The 15551-nt window shown below is 46.4% G+C and overlaps 3 protein-coding genes across 4 annotated transcripts; 1 reads left to right on the forward strand and 2 right to left on the reverse strand.

The window, feature by feature from the left end:
- Window positions 1-1512: 1512 nt before the first annotated feature.
- Window positions 1513-6142, forward strand: LOC135596033 (E3 ubiquitin-protein ligase GW2-like). Its single transcript, XM_065087694.1, has 8 exons — window positions 1513-2024; window positions 2179-2230; window positions 2335-2380; window positions 2457-2538; window positions 2649-2808; window positions 2910-3012; window positions 3733-3799; window positions 5493-6142. Exons 1-8 carry the CDS (start codon window positions 1833-1835, stop codon window positions 5961-5963), a joined length of 1173 nt encoding a protein of 390 aa, XP_064943766.1. The 5' UTR covers window positions 1513-1832; the 3' UTR covers window positions 5964-6142.
- A 340-nt stretch (window positions 6143-6482) lies between these two features.
- LOC135596032 (uncharacterized) lies at window positions 6483-9573 on the reverse strand. Its single transcript, XM_065087693.1, has 11 exons — window positions 9418-9573; window positions 9177-9317; window positions 9053-9102; window positions 8628-8693; window positions 8434-8541; window positions 8107-8173; window positions 7743-7827; window positions 7424-7584; window positions 7217-7318; window positions 6821-7061; window positions 6483-6729 (listed from the first exon to the last, which is right to left on the reverse strand). Exons 1-11 carry the CDS (start codon window positions 9487-9489, stop codon window positions 6596-6598), a joined length of 1227 nt encoding a protein of 408 aa, XP_064943765.1. The 5' UTR covers window positions 9490-9573; the 3' UTR covers window positions 6483-6595.
- A 3052-nt stretch (window positions 9574-12625) lies between these two features.
- LOC135596034 (gibberellin 2-beta-dioxygenase 1-like) lies at window positions 12626-14900 on the reverse strand. Of its 2 annotated transcripts, none has more exons than XM_065087695.1 (3): window positions 14222-14900; window positions 13773-14148; window positions 12626-13187 (listed from the first exon to the last, which is right to left on the reverse strand). In XM_065087695.1, exons 1-3 carry the CDS (start codon window positions 14623-14625, stop codon window positions 12948-12950), a joined length of 1020 nt encoding a protein of 339 aa, XP_064943767.1. In that variant the 5' UTR covers window positions 14626-14900; the 3' UTR covers window positions 12626-12947. The 2 variants fall into 2 exon arrangements, with proteins under 2 accessions (XP_064943767.1, XP_064943768.1); XM_065087696.1 differs by having other exon boundaries at window positions 13773-14118; window positions 14222-14892.
- Window positions 14901-15551: the final 651 nt, after the last annotated feature.

The raw sequence follows: 15551 nt of genomic DNA on the forward strand, positions 1-15551 counted from the left end.
AGGTTTACGAGCACCATAGACGGACGAGGACGATAGAGCACCACTGGTGGTACGCTGATTTCAGACTCGAGAGCAAATTTAGGTCGCGCTGCTGCTTCCCGAAACCTCAGAAGAAGATACTTTTGTTGACCGAAGCAACGCCCGAGTCCCTATGACTGTCAGTGTTTCGAGGGCGACTTGGTGCAGCTTCTCTGACCGGGAATTCGGCGCCTTGGATGATGTGTACAAGGAAGATCCGAGTCTCTGTGCAGGCTGGTGGTTGCCGGTGCTTGTCTTGTTTGGTGAGCTAGTTTGCTCTATCGATGGCGTCGATCGATGTGGATGTGTAGTTACAGACAAGAGATCCGCCGTTGCTACCACCTTCTGATACTTCAAAGAATGCACACTGACTGCTGTGTCTTGTTCTTCGATGTCAGGATGGGAGGATGGAAAGATGAATACAAAAGGCGAAAAAGTATGCTCGGCGGATCAACAACTGGACATCGACGACGAGTGACGATTAGATTGTGTTTTTAGCTACGATATCATCAAAGCAGCTTTGCAATTTGTCTAAGGACGAGGGACCTGATTCTGACATGATTTCGGACAAAGTCAAGTCGCTCCTTCAATTAATAACCTGATTCCGAAGCAGGTAGAGAGAGAGAGAGAGAGAGAGACTAATAATAATAACACAAGCGGCTGACGGACGGGAGGCATTCTGTCAAACAGGTTGCGGAGGATGAGAAAGCACAAGAAGACACACGGGAGGAGGTGAGATAATATACGTATACATTTATGGTGGAGATCGGGTGTCTTGGCCCAGCCACGGAACGGGATTTCACTCTCGCAGGAGAGTTGCCGGTCGCGTTTGGTCGCGTGAGAATGTGTTCCCTGTCGGAACCGAGACAGCTGAGCTGGACGCATGATCCTTGCCCCGGTGGTAATGTTATAGTATTTGATGTTCTCGTTGTTATTACCTGATAATGTACCGATTCAAATCTCTCTCTGCGCGTCCATTCATTCCCGTAGTCTTTCTCGTGCTCCCGAGGAGGTTCGTACGAGCCGAACGCCTTGGACCGGTCCTGTTGCGCTTCCTTCCCCTCCATCCTTGCGCCTCTCGGCTCCCCTAGCTCTCTTCCGCACTCCCCACCACCCCCCCCCCCCCCCCCCCCCCCCCCCCCGCTCTCTCTCTCTCTCTCTCTCTCCCCCCCCCCCCCCCCCCCCCCGACTTCAAAGGTACCTTCTTTCTCCCCCTTTTCTGTTAATTTCGGAATCGTTGGAAGAGATTGGGAAGCTGGGAGATGGCCTCCGAGGGGAGCGGAGGGGGAAGGTGTGATTTTGTTGGGCGGTGCTCCGTTTCGCTCTTCTCCTTTCTGACCTCATGGTCGATTGGCGAGACGGGGAGGATTTGTTGTGGTCTTCTTGCCTTTTCTGAAGCCAGGAGAGGCAAATTAGGTTTTAATTTTGTTATTCTCGTGTGGATTATGAATTTCTTATTTGATCTTACACGAAAATTGTTCTTTCGGTGTGCAGGTACTGGGGGGGTTCGTGATGGCGATTCGGATCTTGGAAATAAGAGGGAGGCTCGGCGGAGTTCCTTTCCGCGATTCAGAGTGAGGAGGGAGGGTTTGGCAAATTCAAGTGTCGTGATTTGGCAGATGGACAGGAAAGGTGGATTGTTGGTGGGGAATTAGATTTCGATTCCTTGACTATCTTGTTGTTTCTTTTTTCTTTTTAATTTATTTGAGATGTTGGGGGAGTGATCTGGGAAATAAGTGGAAGGAAAAGGGGATTTCTTTTGGTAGGCTTCTTTAATTGCTTTGGGATATCTCTTACGTTGGTGGGGAGGATTGATGGGGAATAAGATGGGAAGGAGGCGGCAGGTGGTGGATGAGAAGTATACGCGGCCGCAGGGTCTGTACGTGCTTAAGGACATTGATCACAAGAAGCTGAGGAAGCTCATTCTCGAGTCCAAGCTGGCGCCTTGCTATCCAGGCCTCGAGGACTACTCTTTCACTCTCGAAGAGTGTCCCATCTGCTTCCTGGTCCGTTTTTCTTCTCATTGTTTTGTATCTACGCTGTTCTGTTTCCGTTTCTTGATTGCTGTGGGTTCAAGATTTTTGATCCGGGATGCCTCATCTTTTGTTGTTTGATGGAATATATGATGATTTTATATCATGGAAAACATTTTGGGTTCAGTATTATCCGAGCCTTAACCGGTCAAGGTGTTGCATGAAGGGCATCTGCACAGGTACTACAGAAACTTTTGTTAAACATTTAAAGGAATTATCACCAGATTTCCAGTTACTGTATACGGATCGTTGGTTTCATTTCTCAAGTTGGATTCTTGTGCAGAGTGTTTTCTTCAGATGAAACCACCACATTCAACTCGCCCGACACAGTATCCTTTTTCTCAGATGCTGATGCAGCTGGTTCTAATTTTCATCACGTAAAAGGTCGTCTCCTTGACTTCAAAGGTGCCCCTTCTGTAAAACTTCAAACTATGCCGTGGAATACCGTGGTGCAAAGACAAAAGAGGAGAAGGGCATGGAACAAGTTGTAAGTTCTTCACTGAACTTGGCATGCCTGCTTTCTTGGAATTGTCAATGTTCTATTGCTGCATGAGAGATGGGTTTTTATTTGCCAGAGAGTTCTCTGTGTAAATGCAGGAGGAGCAGAAGGTTATAGAAGCCCAGATAAGGATTCGGCAGAAAGAAATACAGGATGAAGAAGAAAGGATGAACAAGAGACAAAGTATAAGTTCATCCAGCAGAATAATGACTCCAACAGATGTGAGATATCATGATACATACGATACCTCTATCTCAGGTCTGTAACGGGGGAGATTTGTGCTTTTACATCGTTGCCTGTAATTAATTTGTTTAGCACTAAATAGCGACCTTTTTATTTTTTTATTGTTTACTGAACAGTGCCACCTTTGAAATGCACAAGACAATCAATTGACTTTGGTTCATCTCAAGCCTCATGCTCTGCACCCGCAACCACAAGGTTTTCACAATTGAGACAGAATAGGTAGGAAAAAATGCTGTTGCATGTTTTGATCAGTGATAGGTGGATTGATCCTGATAATATAGAGATTGAACATTTATGATGAAGAAAATTTTTGGTCTAGCATCCAATAGTTCATGGGTTTGATCTGTGGCATTTGGTATTCGTGCTTAAGGGGCCTTTCTTTTTGTTGTCTAAAGTTTTGCTTTTCTTTTGTCTGGTCTTGAAGATGAATGCTTCCCCATACTAGACTTGATTGCTTATGTTACTCCACGAACCATAGGTCAACTTTAGCATCATTTTCTCACTATTATTAGCCTATTTCTTGCTCAGTTTGCTTACTGATCTCATTTAGATTAATAGATACAAAATCAAGTTATCTAAAAATTTCAAAATATAAGAAACAAGAAATGTTAATTTTCTTTGTAAGGATGATCTTGATGACATGGAACTTGTGAGATAATTAAATTTGTCTGCGAGTAAGAAGACCCAACAAAAGGCGAGAAAGAGGGAAAAGGGGGTCTGTGGTGGGAGTCATTTCGAAAATGTGAAATTCTTGCTTCAGAAGTGACATAAGATCTCAAGATAAAATTGGATGATCTATGACTTCTATTTCAGATGTGTATTCTATTTTTTGGACTTCTTTTTTTATATCTCCTGCTACATCTACACTATGAAACCGTTTATGATATTGGATGTTATCTTTTTATATCATCTCTCATTCCAACACACTGTAAAATGTAGGGATGATAATTTTGACCTAGATCTTGAAGACATAATGGTCATGGAAGCAATCTGGCTCTCGATTCAGGTAATACGATCATGATATATTGAATACAATGAAACATAAGCTGAAGTAGTGCTGATTATAGTAACTATGCTGCAAATTTGACAAATGCAAATTTTATGTATGTCAGTGAAGTGACTGAATGATTCTTTGTGCTATCTTAAAGATCCTTTTTCTGTAGATTATTCAAAAGGCTCATTAACTCTATGATTCTGAGATCCTATGTGTTAGGCCCACATGAATGACATGCTAAATGCCCCGTCTTTATGTCGGTGTACTCTTTATTGCTTGTTCATTCCCTATGCCAGTCTGCTCTGTTTACTTTTAAGCACCTTTATCCTATTCAGACTGATATTCTTGCAATCATTGCTAACATCCTAATAAAGACACAATCCGGCACCAAAATTGTGCTGTTACTAGTTTCGTACTACTTTTATTAGGTCCCATAATTCAATAACATGAGCATGTATTGCTTAACAGTTGTCTGAGGACTTTTTGCTAAATTTAGTCCCACTGGACTAATTATTCATGCAAATATGCCGAGCTTGTATTATTCATCGAATGGCACCCAGTTAGTATTTGGATCAAAACTTTGTGTGGCTATGTTGCCAGTTCCAACACTGATGTACTGTATGCTGATCCATTGGTAGCAGATAAATGTATAATTGTAAAAGTTGTTGATTTTCTTCTTGTGATTTCTAATCTTTTCTGTCAACACATCTTGAAACAACAAAGTCCATAAGTTTTGGTGGATGCTTTTGATTTTTAGTAGCTTACTGAAGTTCTCTTTACGTATCAATATACAAACTCACAACACTTGGAACAAGACAGACCAAAAAGTTGAACTGAGGGCTCTAGGCTTGGGTACATATGACAATCTGTGCAGTGCATGTGATCACCTTGTGATCGTGTAATATGAAGCTGCCATTCTGAAGAATATATTATCATATGACTGAATTGTACATTCTTGTAGCATATGGTATAAAATTTGAAATTATGGCTAATTCATGTTGTTGTCGTTCATCAGTGACTTTACATATATCTAAGTTCTCAAGGATTCTTTTAGACTAAGCTTATTGCTTCTGTCTATTGATTGTTTATGAACAGAAACTATCAGGTTTGTGCATGACCTAGTCCATCAGACATTAGTGTGTGAGAAACTTGGTAATAATGTGTTCTGTCACTCCCTGTCAAAACTACCAAAGTTTCTGTGAAGCATTAAGATGGTCGAAAATGCAATTGAGAATCATGGAAACAACCTTCCTGTATGGAGGGGAAAGACTGCATTCATTGACCACCCTGCATTCATGGAGCCTTGAGCACTGGGCATGCCCTTTTTCGGAGTACTCAACTGGATTCAAATATCCATTCTCTAAGTTTCATAGCATGAGCCCTTTGTATGTTTGGGAACCATGTTGCGTATATCTTTATGCGGAAGCATGTGGCCCTCCATGTTTTATGCCTTTGCACAGCCAGTTATAAAATTGTTCCATGATGTTGTGTTCTTTCTCAGCACTTGGAGAAGGCATCTGCTGTTTGCATTTATAGCTTCTGGGTTACATAAGCTCTATACGGACATCGGAACATGGATCATGATATTGCTGGTGCTTTCTTGTTAGCCATGCAAGGATAAATTGCGTCTATCATCTTCTCCTATCCTTTATTGTCAGTCTTAATTCTAACTGCTTACTATTACTATCATTATTATTTTGAACAGGAGCAGGGATCTCAAGGCAATCCAGGTTGTGGTGGCAGCTCTTTGCCTGGACCATCAACCTCCGGCGAATGGTACAATCTCCATAGAACAGCTCCTGCGAAATTATCTTCTTCCGGTGGGCTGGCTTGTGCAGCTGCAGCCTTAGCCGAGCGTCAACATATGAATGGTGATGCTGCTGCTACTAATGCTGCCGCCGTTTTACGAGACGGCGGGAGCGAACTGCCGAGGGAGGAGTTTGGGGAGTGTTCGACGGACCAGTGGTCAGAGGTGGCCGAAGCAGGAACCAGCTATGCAGGCTCCGATGGGATGGTGGAAGCAGGGGCAGCAGCGATATCACTCTCGGAAGGTACGAACATGGCTTCAGGACTTTCTGTTCCGGAGAGCTTCGATGAACAGATGATGCTGGCCATGGCTGTTTCACTAGCAGAGGCTCAAGCGAGGACGAGTAGCCATGGAGTCAGCTGGCAGTAAACACTGGTGATTGGCTTTGACGATCTGCATCCTGTTCCACTTGGCCATTTGTTTTTTCTTGTGATAGCTGTTCTCGTTCCTTGATTGTTAGTTGGTCTCCTATATGTGTATGCTCGAAAAAGGAAGTAATGGAGAAAAAAAGGAGGAAAATATGGTAGTGTCACTTTTGTGGAATCCAATCTAAATGTGATGGTGTTCAAATGGCGGGTGTTATTTGTCACTGGAGATTGACAACAGCAAGCTGTGACGCGATGGGGCGACTTATCTCTAACCTTTCGTTTGGTGGATGCATATTGGAATATCTTAGCATAGATACGCCACTAATCGTCGTAGGCGATACACAAGCTGTTTACAGCGAAGCAGTGGCAACATCTGCATGACCTTTTGTTCTTAATTCGAAGATCGACTCGTGCCCACGAAACCCACCATCTTAAATAGATGCAGCCAACGTTGTTGTCACCAAAATGTACGATGAACAGAGCAAATAAAGCATGGCATCAGCACAGGAGATAGATCTCGTTTGCGATTATTCTATCTTGCTCTCTCGTAAGTAAATTCAAATCCAGACAGTCATTAAAAAAGTTCAGAGGAAGGAATGCAGTTAATCGTTCAAGGAGAACCGGAGGAGCTCTCTAATGAAGGACATGGCTGCCATAGTCTTCGTTGAACTTGTGGTATCGATGAGCATGGAGGTGGGCCGACGGTCTTGTGTTCTTCAGTGCCACCTCGATATCTTCCGGCGTTACCGGACCAACAGGAGGCAGCTCTGCGTGCACGAGAAAGACCAAGTAATTTGTCGTGCCGTCCAAGGCCACATACATGAAAGAAGCAGCCAAGAATTCCGACATAATACATACCATCGTCGTCGATCTTCTCATCTTGTTGTTGTCGTTGCTGTTGGTCTTCCAAGTATGACATCAACCTCCTCAGCGGCTGCATGGCTGCCTCCTTGCACACCAAACGGATGTCGGAGCCCGAATAGCCCTCTGTCTTCTCCACCAGGCAGTCATACGGGACCTCTGCCTTTGCAGGCACCGATGGTAGCAGTTCCTCAAACATTGCTCGTCTTGCTTCCGGTTCGGGAAGCGGTACGAGAATCTAATTCAACCCGGTCGGTCAAGGAGAAGAAGCGAGATGGACACCCACCAAACAACTCCTCTCTCGTATAGCATAGATTTCAAGACCACAAAAGCGGCAGACATGCAAGTGGAGATTTGATCTCATCTCATCGATGAGTGCCATCAAAAGGATACCCTTTTCTCGAGACGTCGGAGCATCGCTGCGTCCAACTCCCACGGTAGATTTGTCGCAGCGAGAACGAAAACCAGCTCATTCGTCTTCGTCAAACCATCCATCTGCATCGATCATCCGAGTCGAGTTCCAGAACAACATCAAGATCATGAGACCACCGGCGCATCTCGCGACTCCACCTGACATCAAGGGATTCATCGATCAATTACCTGTATAAGGAGCTCGGTCTTCAAACGTCGACTGGCTTCGTGCTCGCTGCGAGCTTCCCCGCGTTGGCTGATGATTGCATCGATCTCATCCAGAAAAATAGTAGCCGGTGCGTGGTGCCTGGCAAGCTCAAACAAGACCCTCACCAGCTTCTCCGAGTCACCTGTGAGATCCCAATCGACAAGTCAGTCGTCCGTCTGTTCTTCGATCGGTCGTATAAGAAACCATCCTACATAGGTGAGCGACTACACTAGAAAGTATGGGAGAGCAACTAAAACAAGGGCGGAAGCTGGTAAGAAGATGCACGTCAAAGCCCCATACCACGCCATTTGCTGACGATTGATGATGCGGAAATATTGAAGAAGGTGGTCTTGCATTCGGTGGCTACAGCTTTTGCAAGCATCGTCTGGTAAGAAGGAAGATCAAAAAAGCAAAAGTTCATACGTCGATGCACAAAAACTTCATGCCGTGCCGTGAAAACATCCCATCAGCGAACGCTCGGGAAAGAGCAAACTCCATCCAGAATAGCTAAAAGACGAGAGACGGTGCACAAACTCGAGACCATGTCCAAAGGAAAAAGCTTCAGGCAAGTGTATATGGTTAGTTCCTTTCTACGCGTGATGGTGTATCACGATGTATCATAATATAAGACTATCTCCATTGGAACAGCACAATGAGAGAGTACCTTTCCTGTTCCCGGGGGGCCAAACAGCAAAATGCCTTTCCATGGCGAAAGAAGGCCGGTGAAGTACCTTCAATTACAAATGAACGAAGAGGATCATTGAATTTTCCTAATCTTACCCAAAGAAACATAACCACAGCAAGCGAACGATAAATATATGGTTTTTGTTTTTCTGACAACGCCGGAATGTTGAGCCATAAATGAAATCACAAATAAGCGATCGAACAGAGTAAATACAGAACAGCTATTTGAACGAAAGCAAGTCGTGAAGCAAATGCATCAAACGAACATGATCGAGGTAGAACCGAGCTTATATGTGCTGATACGTACTTGGGATACTTGATGGGCATGACGACTGCTTCCTTGAGGAGGCGCTTGGCATTGTCCAACCCTTTGATGCTTTCCCATTTCACATCCGGGCTTCCGCGGATAATATCTCTGTGAGTGAAACAAATAGTTAGATCACCTGCAAATTTTTATGCCGTCAGAGATTTCTCAGAACAGCAAACGAGCAAGCAACCTACCTGCACAAAGTCTCTGCTAATGTTCGAACTTCTGCAGATTCAAAAGGTGGAAGCAGCGGCCTCTGCCTGCAAAACATCGTTTCCACAAGCAGTTTCTCAGAGAGAGAGAGAGAGAGCATTCTCATGCGTCCATGGTTGTGTACAGCAAGAGATCCAGTAATCGATCAAAATGAGAGCAAAAGAAGGAAAGAAAGAAAGAAAGAAGAACAAGATCTGTTCATATTTTGCGCAAATACACTCAACGTAAATCCCTCAGTGAACGTAGCAATGAAACTCCTCCGACCACCGATGAAAACGAGAAAGATTTCAACATCTGTATGACGCTGAACCAGATTTCCACATCTTGGTTAGGCTAGGAAGACACTTAACGAATGCAAGCAATCCGACACCAACAGAAGAAGGCGAAGAAACCAAGGGAGTCTTACGGTCTCTCTGCGTCCGAAATGACTCCCGGCCGTGCCCCAGTCGCTCGTTCCTGCAATTTGTCATCGTCGCTGTGAGGTCATGCCCTGCTTCAGCAGGCAGAGGATTGGAAACCACGAATCCCACCTGTTGCTCGAACTGCTCGTAAACAGCCAGATCGGCCTTCCTCCCGTTCGCAAAACCCCCGTTGGTGTGCGCCGGCGTCGATTCCACCACCGCGTTGTCTTTCTTCGTCTCCTTCCCCCATCCGAAGAACATCTTGACCTCCTGCGGCATCAAATCGAGAGTAAACTCAGGGTGCTGTCATCGACGGCGGAAACAACGAGACCAACATGGAAGCGAGGGAGGGACGCGAGCAGAGACACACCGGGAGATGGGATCCGGCCGACGACAGGAAGGCTACGAGGAGAGTGGACCCGAGAAAGATGAGAAACAGCATCTGTGGGAAGGGTAATATAGTACGGGAAGTGGGCGGTGTGATGTGCAGGCGAAACAAAATCGATCTGGGAAAGGAAGGCAGAAAATAATCATTTAAATAAGCTTGCATGCATGTTTCACGTGGCTCCTCTCTCGTGGATCGATCATGCTTCTCTCGACCTCAACCTTCTTGATGGTTAGGAAGGAAAGATTGATCTCGTTATTTTTGGATGGTTACAATTGGATGGAGCAGCAGCCGATCTCAGCTTTAAGCATCAACTCTATTCTATTGAATCTAGTGCGAGATACGGTGATAGATTTCTGCACGGCCGAAGCGGTAGGGGATCTGAATCCAGATCACGTGGGGGAGGTAGGTGAGGGATATCGCCCTCGATCGAACGATGTTGGTGGGGAAGCAACGCATGGATGGCAGGGCAGGGCAGGGCAGGCAGCCTTCGCGTCGACCCAGGCGACGCCATGTGACTTGGGTGCTTCTTGGGTTTCCCACCCCACCCCACCCCATGCGCGCATGTGCCTCCTCCCTCGTTCGGAGATCATCCACTTGAGCACGGACCGGGCTTTTGGATTGTCCCTGCCGAGCCCAATAAATTAGCATTGCCGCGTGCTTATATCACCATCTCCATTTTTCCTCGTGCGCGCAACACATGATAAAGCTGTAGTTTTCAGATTGATGGATCCCAAATGTTTGCCATCCTTGGATCGCGATCGTCCACCCGTCGTTGCGAGAAGGGTGATCATCGTACATACGGTCGGCAAAACGAGTTGGTGGTGGTGCAGGATGTAGGAGGCAGGGATCTGGCCGTCCGGAGGGCGGCTTTGCGCGAATCTCAAGGTCGACTGGATCCGGAATGCGCCGTGAATCATCACGTGCGATGACCGAGATCACGGAGAGCCTCGATTTGAATTGCTGCACCCCGGGCAATGCAGACTGAATCACCCCGGAAAATGTTTCTGGCTGATGTCGCCCCCCACCAAATTAAATCTCTCCTTGACTTGCATATCTTTAGGCTCTAATGATAGCATGCAGCAAGAGGCCCCACAATTCTCGAATCATGATTGGTAGCTCTAACAAACGAAGTTTTTTCCTCTCAAAAGCGACGGTAACAGCGATAAAAAAATGAGGAATCGACTTCAAATCATGCAACGTGACATCAATGTTCAATGATTCATAGGAACCCAGCAAGTTTATTCCAACCCATCATGATAGAGCGGTCGCTGTATTGGGATTGCTTTTAATTAGTAGTCCATCATTTATATATATATATATATATATATATATATATATATATATATAAAACATAGTCGGATCCCTTTCGAAATTTATTATGACGGTCGTTGCAATAATTATAACGGTTGATGATTGATCTCCGTCTAATCATAGCGCCATTCCCTCTCTCGGTGCATCACTTCAAACGACCCGAGCGGTGAGCATCGGACCCGTTCATTGTAACATCACCTTCTCGAGGGTTCAAGGCACAATGAATGCGGTCCCCGGCGCTGCGGTGGGATATGATTAGGGAGACGCTCTTCGAGGAAGAGAGAGAGAGAGAGCGCGAACGAGCTGGATTGCACATGAAGCATGCGGTGCAGGAGGCGGGCGAGCGTTGGGTTCGGGTCCCCCCCTCGGCGACCTATGCTTCCGCAAATGGTTGTCATCAACTAACGGGTCTGCGCGACTCGACCACATGCGCACATAAGATTCCATGGACGCGCCTAATTATTGTGGGGGTGGGCCCCCGTGGTCAAGGCCGACGTGCTCAAAAGGCAGCATTGTGAGCCCACGTCATGACATTTGTGTTTGACCCTAACCATCCCTAGAAGGGAGCTGGCGACCGCCTCTGGTCCCACCCTCCATCTGTCAACCTTCTTCTTTTGTGTGTATGTATCTACTTACCGGCCAGACATCGAACCCACCCTTCGTGTACGGGTTGCATGTATCGATGAATGTTGCACCCATAAATCATACCATGAACCTTACAACGACGAAGTATCCTTTCGGCGTGATTAGGGGAAGTTAAAGATGTCAATCTCACGAACATGCAGGGCGTGGTGGGTGGATGGAAGATGTAGTCATGTCGGGAAGTACAGTGATGACCCACATAAACCCACATAATGACGCATAGACTGCACCGAACAATCTTAATCACATCACCCGAGCTTTTTAAACACGCGAATCATTACACGGACGAACATCTTAGTTTATCTCTCCAGGTGGGTCTATCGGGATGGATTATATATTTCTTTTCGGTACATTGATTATGTTGTCTAAACCCTCTATTACTGCGAGCATGTCATTATGCTTACTTAGTACAACCATTTTAAGACGATGCTTTCGTTTTAAACGAGTCACTAAACCCATCAGTTGGTGGGTTATTGTATGATGGCACCGGTACGTCAATGCACCCTTGCAAATATTTTGTGTATGTAAATGACACCACTGATTCGATGAACATTATCTTCCGTCTTGTCAGGTGTAGAGATGCATTATTGTAACGACAGGAGACCTATGCTATGATTTAATCCTTCATATATTGTTTTACGTTTTCTTTTTACTGTTGATCGAACGTAATATTGCATCGTAAAGGAAAAGCTGTGCTATCAAACATGCATGTGTTCATTTCTCACCTCTTCTTTCTCTCTCTCTCTCTCTCTCTCTCTCTCTCTCTCTCTCTATATATATATATATATATATATATATATATATATATATATATATATATATATATATATATCGTGGCATGATCATAGTCCATAGACACGAAACCCGTGACACATCAAACACCGCGCGCACACACAGATTGCTCGAGCCACCAAGCAATATCTATAGGTCCAATAAGTAGTGCATATATATATATTAACTAGAGAGAGCAGTTGTTGGTTAACTCGAATGAGACCTGCGACCTAACAATGTTAGCCCGCGGAGTGTTTGTGGAAGAGAGAGAGAGAGAGAGAGAGAGAGAGTGCTCAAGGCATCGCCGTCCCAATGTTTTGTGGGGGAGACGTTTCTAGTTTGAAGCATGAAGCAGCAGTGGCGCCACAGTCACCACCTTCCTATATCATTTAATTGCACTGTTGGTGATTAGATCTTTTTGGAACTTTTCACAGTCCAAACTCCGTCTCGCATGTATACACATTCATCAAGGGAAGAGAAAGCAGATATGGACTGATTCATCAACATTGACTTCTCATCAGTACACGATCATCACCATCAGCAGCAGCACATCAAGGGCCTGTGTGTGATGTGGATTAAAGAAGAAGAAGAAGAAGAAGAAGAAGAAGAAGAAGAAGAAGGGAGAAGGAAGATAAAGACGGGTGGGGCGGACAGAGGAAGAGGTAGAACCTTTTTGTGTTTCCATCTTTGGTTAACAGCTAAACAGGAGTCACCTTTTCATTGCATGCTTTTGACCTCAGGACGTAGGCGGATCGAGGCATTACAAGGATTCACCGCGACCTCCGCTCCTACTTCTCGAACTGCCCGAGCCGGTTGTCTGCCAGCATGGTTTTGTAGGCACACCTTTTGTACTCGCACCATGTGAACTCCCTGTAGTGGCTCTCCTCGCCTTCGCGCATCAGCAGCGACAGCGGTGCCAATCTCTCTCCGGAAGGTGGCCCCCCGAAGTAGATCATCGACACTCGAGACTTGAGACCATTGGCTAAAACCCTGTGCCTCACGCTCCTGAATCTCCCATTTGTCAGAACCTGAGAGAACACGACCATCAGCTCCCTGTCACACAAACATGAACAAGCCCACAGCAACACAGAGCATGCAGCATGAGCAACCTAGTTTTCGCCTACATGTATGAAAAGAAGTACCGATGCTGCTTCATCGGGGAGTCACATCATGCAGCAATGCGATAGCCAAGCCAGAAGAAACCCCACACCTTGGGAATTCACCTACTCGGGGAAATGGGCGTCTAACGCTCGGGTTCCATCACCTATCTTTCGCGGAATAATGCATACGGGTGTCTCATATCTTCATCCGTCAAGTCATCTATGTTTCCGATCAGTAAAAGTAGGGCGAGATCTATCGATCTATACCTAAGCTGCTGTCTCATATCTCTCCCTCCGTAGTACACGTAGGATAACCCACTCTGCTACACGACATCAGCATCCTCTGCAGATTAACTTTGGTTCTAGTACATTATTGACTGTAGATTTCCTTTTCCTACGGCAGAGGAGAGGGGTGGGGTGACAAGTCGACTGTGGCGTGGCAACATCAAGCTCAGAGCTAAACACGAATATCACACTGAATTGTCAAGTTCGGATGGTCCATGAGCTAGCTACCTGTAAGGAATCACCGACGTTGATGAAGAAGGCAGCTCGGTCAGGAAGGACAGAGACCCAGCTCCCGTCTCGCAAGGAGATCTGCAGCCCCGCGGTGTCGTTCGACCTCAACACCGATATTATCTGCGGGTCGGTGTGCTCTCCGAACCCCGTCACGACACCCTCCGACGCCTGAGGCATTGGGCACGGAGGGTAATGGTTGAACCTCAACACCGAATCACTCTCCTCGTCCATCACCATCTTACTGAATATATTCCTCGGCTCGATCTTCAGCCCTTCCGCCATCGACTCCAAAACCTCACATGCCAGCTTCCTCACCGCCGATATGTACTCGTTCAAAGCAGAGCTGCGAGACGACCCGCCATCAGCAAAGCGGCTGTCGGTAGCTAAAGACGACATATAATTCATCTCATCCACAATTGCGAACCAACAAAGCAAGCTAGTCTTACCGGAAAGAGCTGGCGGAGGGCTCCGTGAGGACGGCCAGCGAAGCATGTGACATGGGCTTGGAGGTGATCTCCATCAGGAGGTACTCCACCCAGCCTGTATCACCATTACACCCGATATTCTTACTCCCGTAGCCGAAAGGACTCGCCGGACCGACACGCTCCTTGTCTGTCTGCGGCAAAGCAAAGAACTTCACCGCCTCTTCTTCCAGCTTCGCAATGAGATCCATGGGGATGCCATGGTCGGTGACCTTGAAAAACCCGAGCTCCTCACAGGCTCTCACGACGAGAGCCTCGGAGCCCGGTTGGGACAGGTTGATAACAGGAATACCGGAGTGGTTGTGGTTTGGTTTCTGTGGCCTCGTGAGAGAGACCTGCCCGAGAGACGGTTTGGTCAAGACCACCATGGCTTTCGGAACAGAGCAAGGAAGGGCCTTCTCTACGGGAGTGCGAGGGGCGATGGGTATGGCAGAGGCGTAAGAGATGGGTTCACTTATATAGAGGACAGAGGCCACCGGCCTACGCCTATAAAAGAGGGCAACGATCGAAGACGGTGGTTGAGGCTTCGATAGCAGAGTAGGGGGGCGTATGTATCAGTAGCTCTCTCCCTCTTTTTCTCCGATGCGCGTTGTGCCGCTGATAAGGACGGAATGTGTGACTCGGCTTTCGTGTACACCACCACCCTCCCCTCGATTTTTTATAACGTAATCATGACATGCTCACATCTCTCGTGCTTCCTTCCATGTTATGGTTACATTGGTCATGGCCCAAATAATATCTCTCCCACCGTGACGCCACAAGGCCAACGACCGAGTCCATGTTTGCGAAATCTTCGCCGACGTCCTCGCCGCCCCTCCCCCATCGTTCTTCCGTCTCACTCTTTTTGAAATAATAATAATAATAAACAACAATTCCGTTCTTAATTAGAAAGCGTCCCATTCTTTTACTTCCCCGCTGCCGTGCCGGATTTCGATCGGGTATCCGCGACAAGTTCGCGTCTGCAGATCCCTTAGCATATTAGGCGCATTAAATCGCGTGTGCTTTTTTGTTCATGACGACCGCAGAGATCTTGAATACGCAGGATGATGGCGGACAGCAGTGTGAAGCTACTGCGTTTGACGATGTGCTCGAATCTCACTGTCGAGTGGTTCGCCCGTCCCTTGTTTGCATGACTGGATCACTACTGCCAGAGGACTTTGATCCGTTCAGTGTTGTAGCCTTGGATGTTAGATTCTAATTAGTTGGATCAAAAGGATCGAGTGATTGTTCACGTCACTAAACAACTGTGCTCGTAGGAGTTGACCGTCTTTTGTGACGCGTCGATCATGGTCCC

Source organism: Musa acuminata, chromosome BXJ1-10, assembly GCF_036884655.1.
Source record: "Musa acuminata AAA Group cultivar baxijiao chromosome BXJ1-10, Cavendish_Baxijiao_AAA, whole genome shotgun sequence".
In the NCBI taxonomy this organism is placed as follows: domain Eukaryota; kingdom Viridiplantae; phylum Streptophyta; class Magnoliopsida; order Zingiberales; family Musaceae; genus Musa; species Musa acuminata.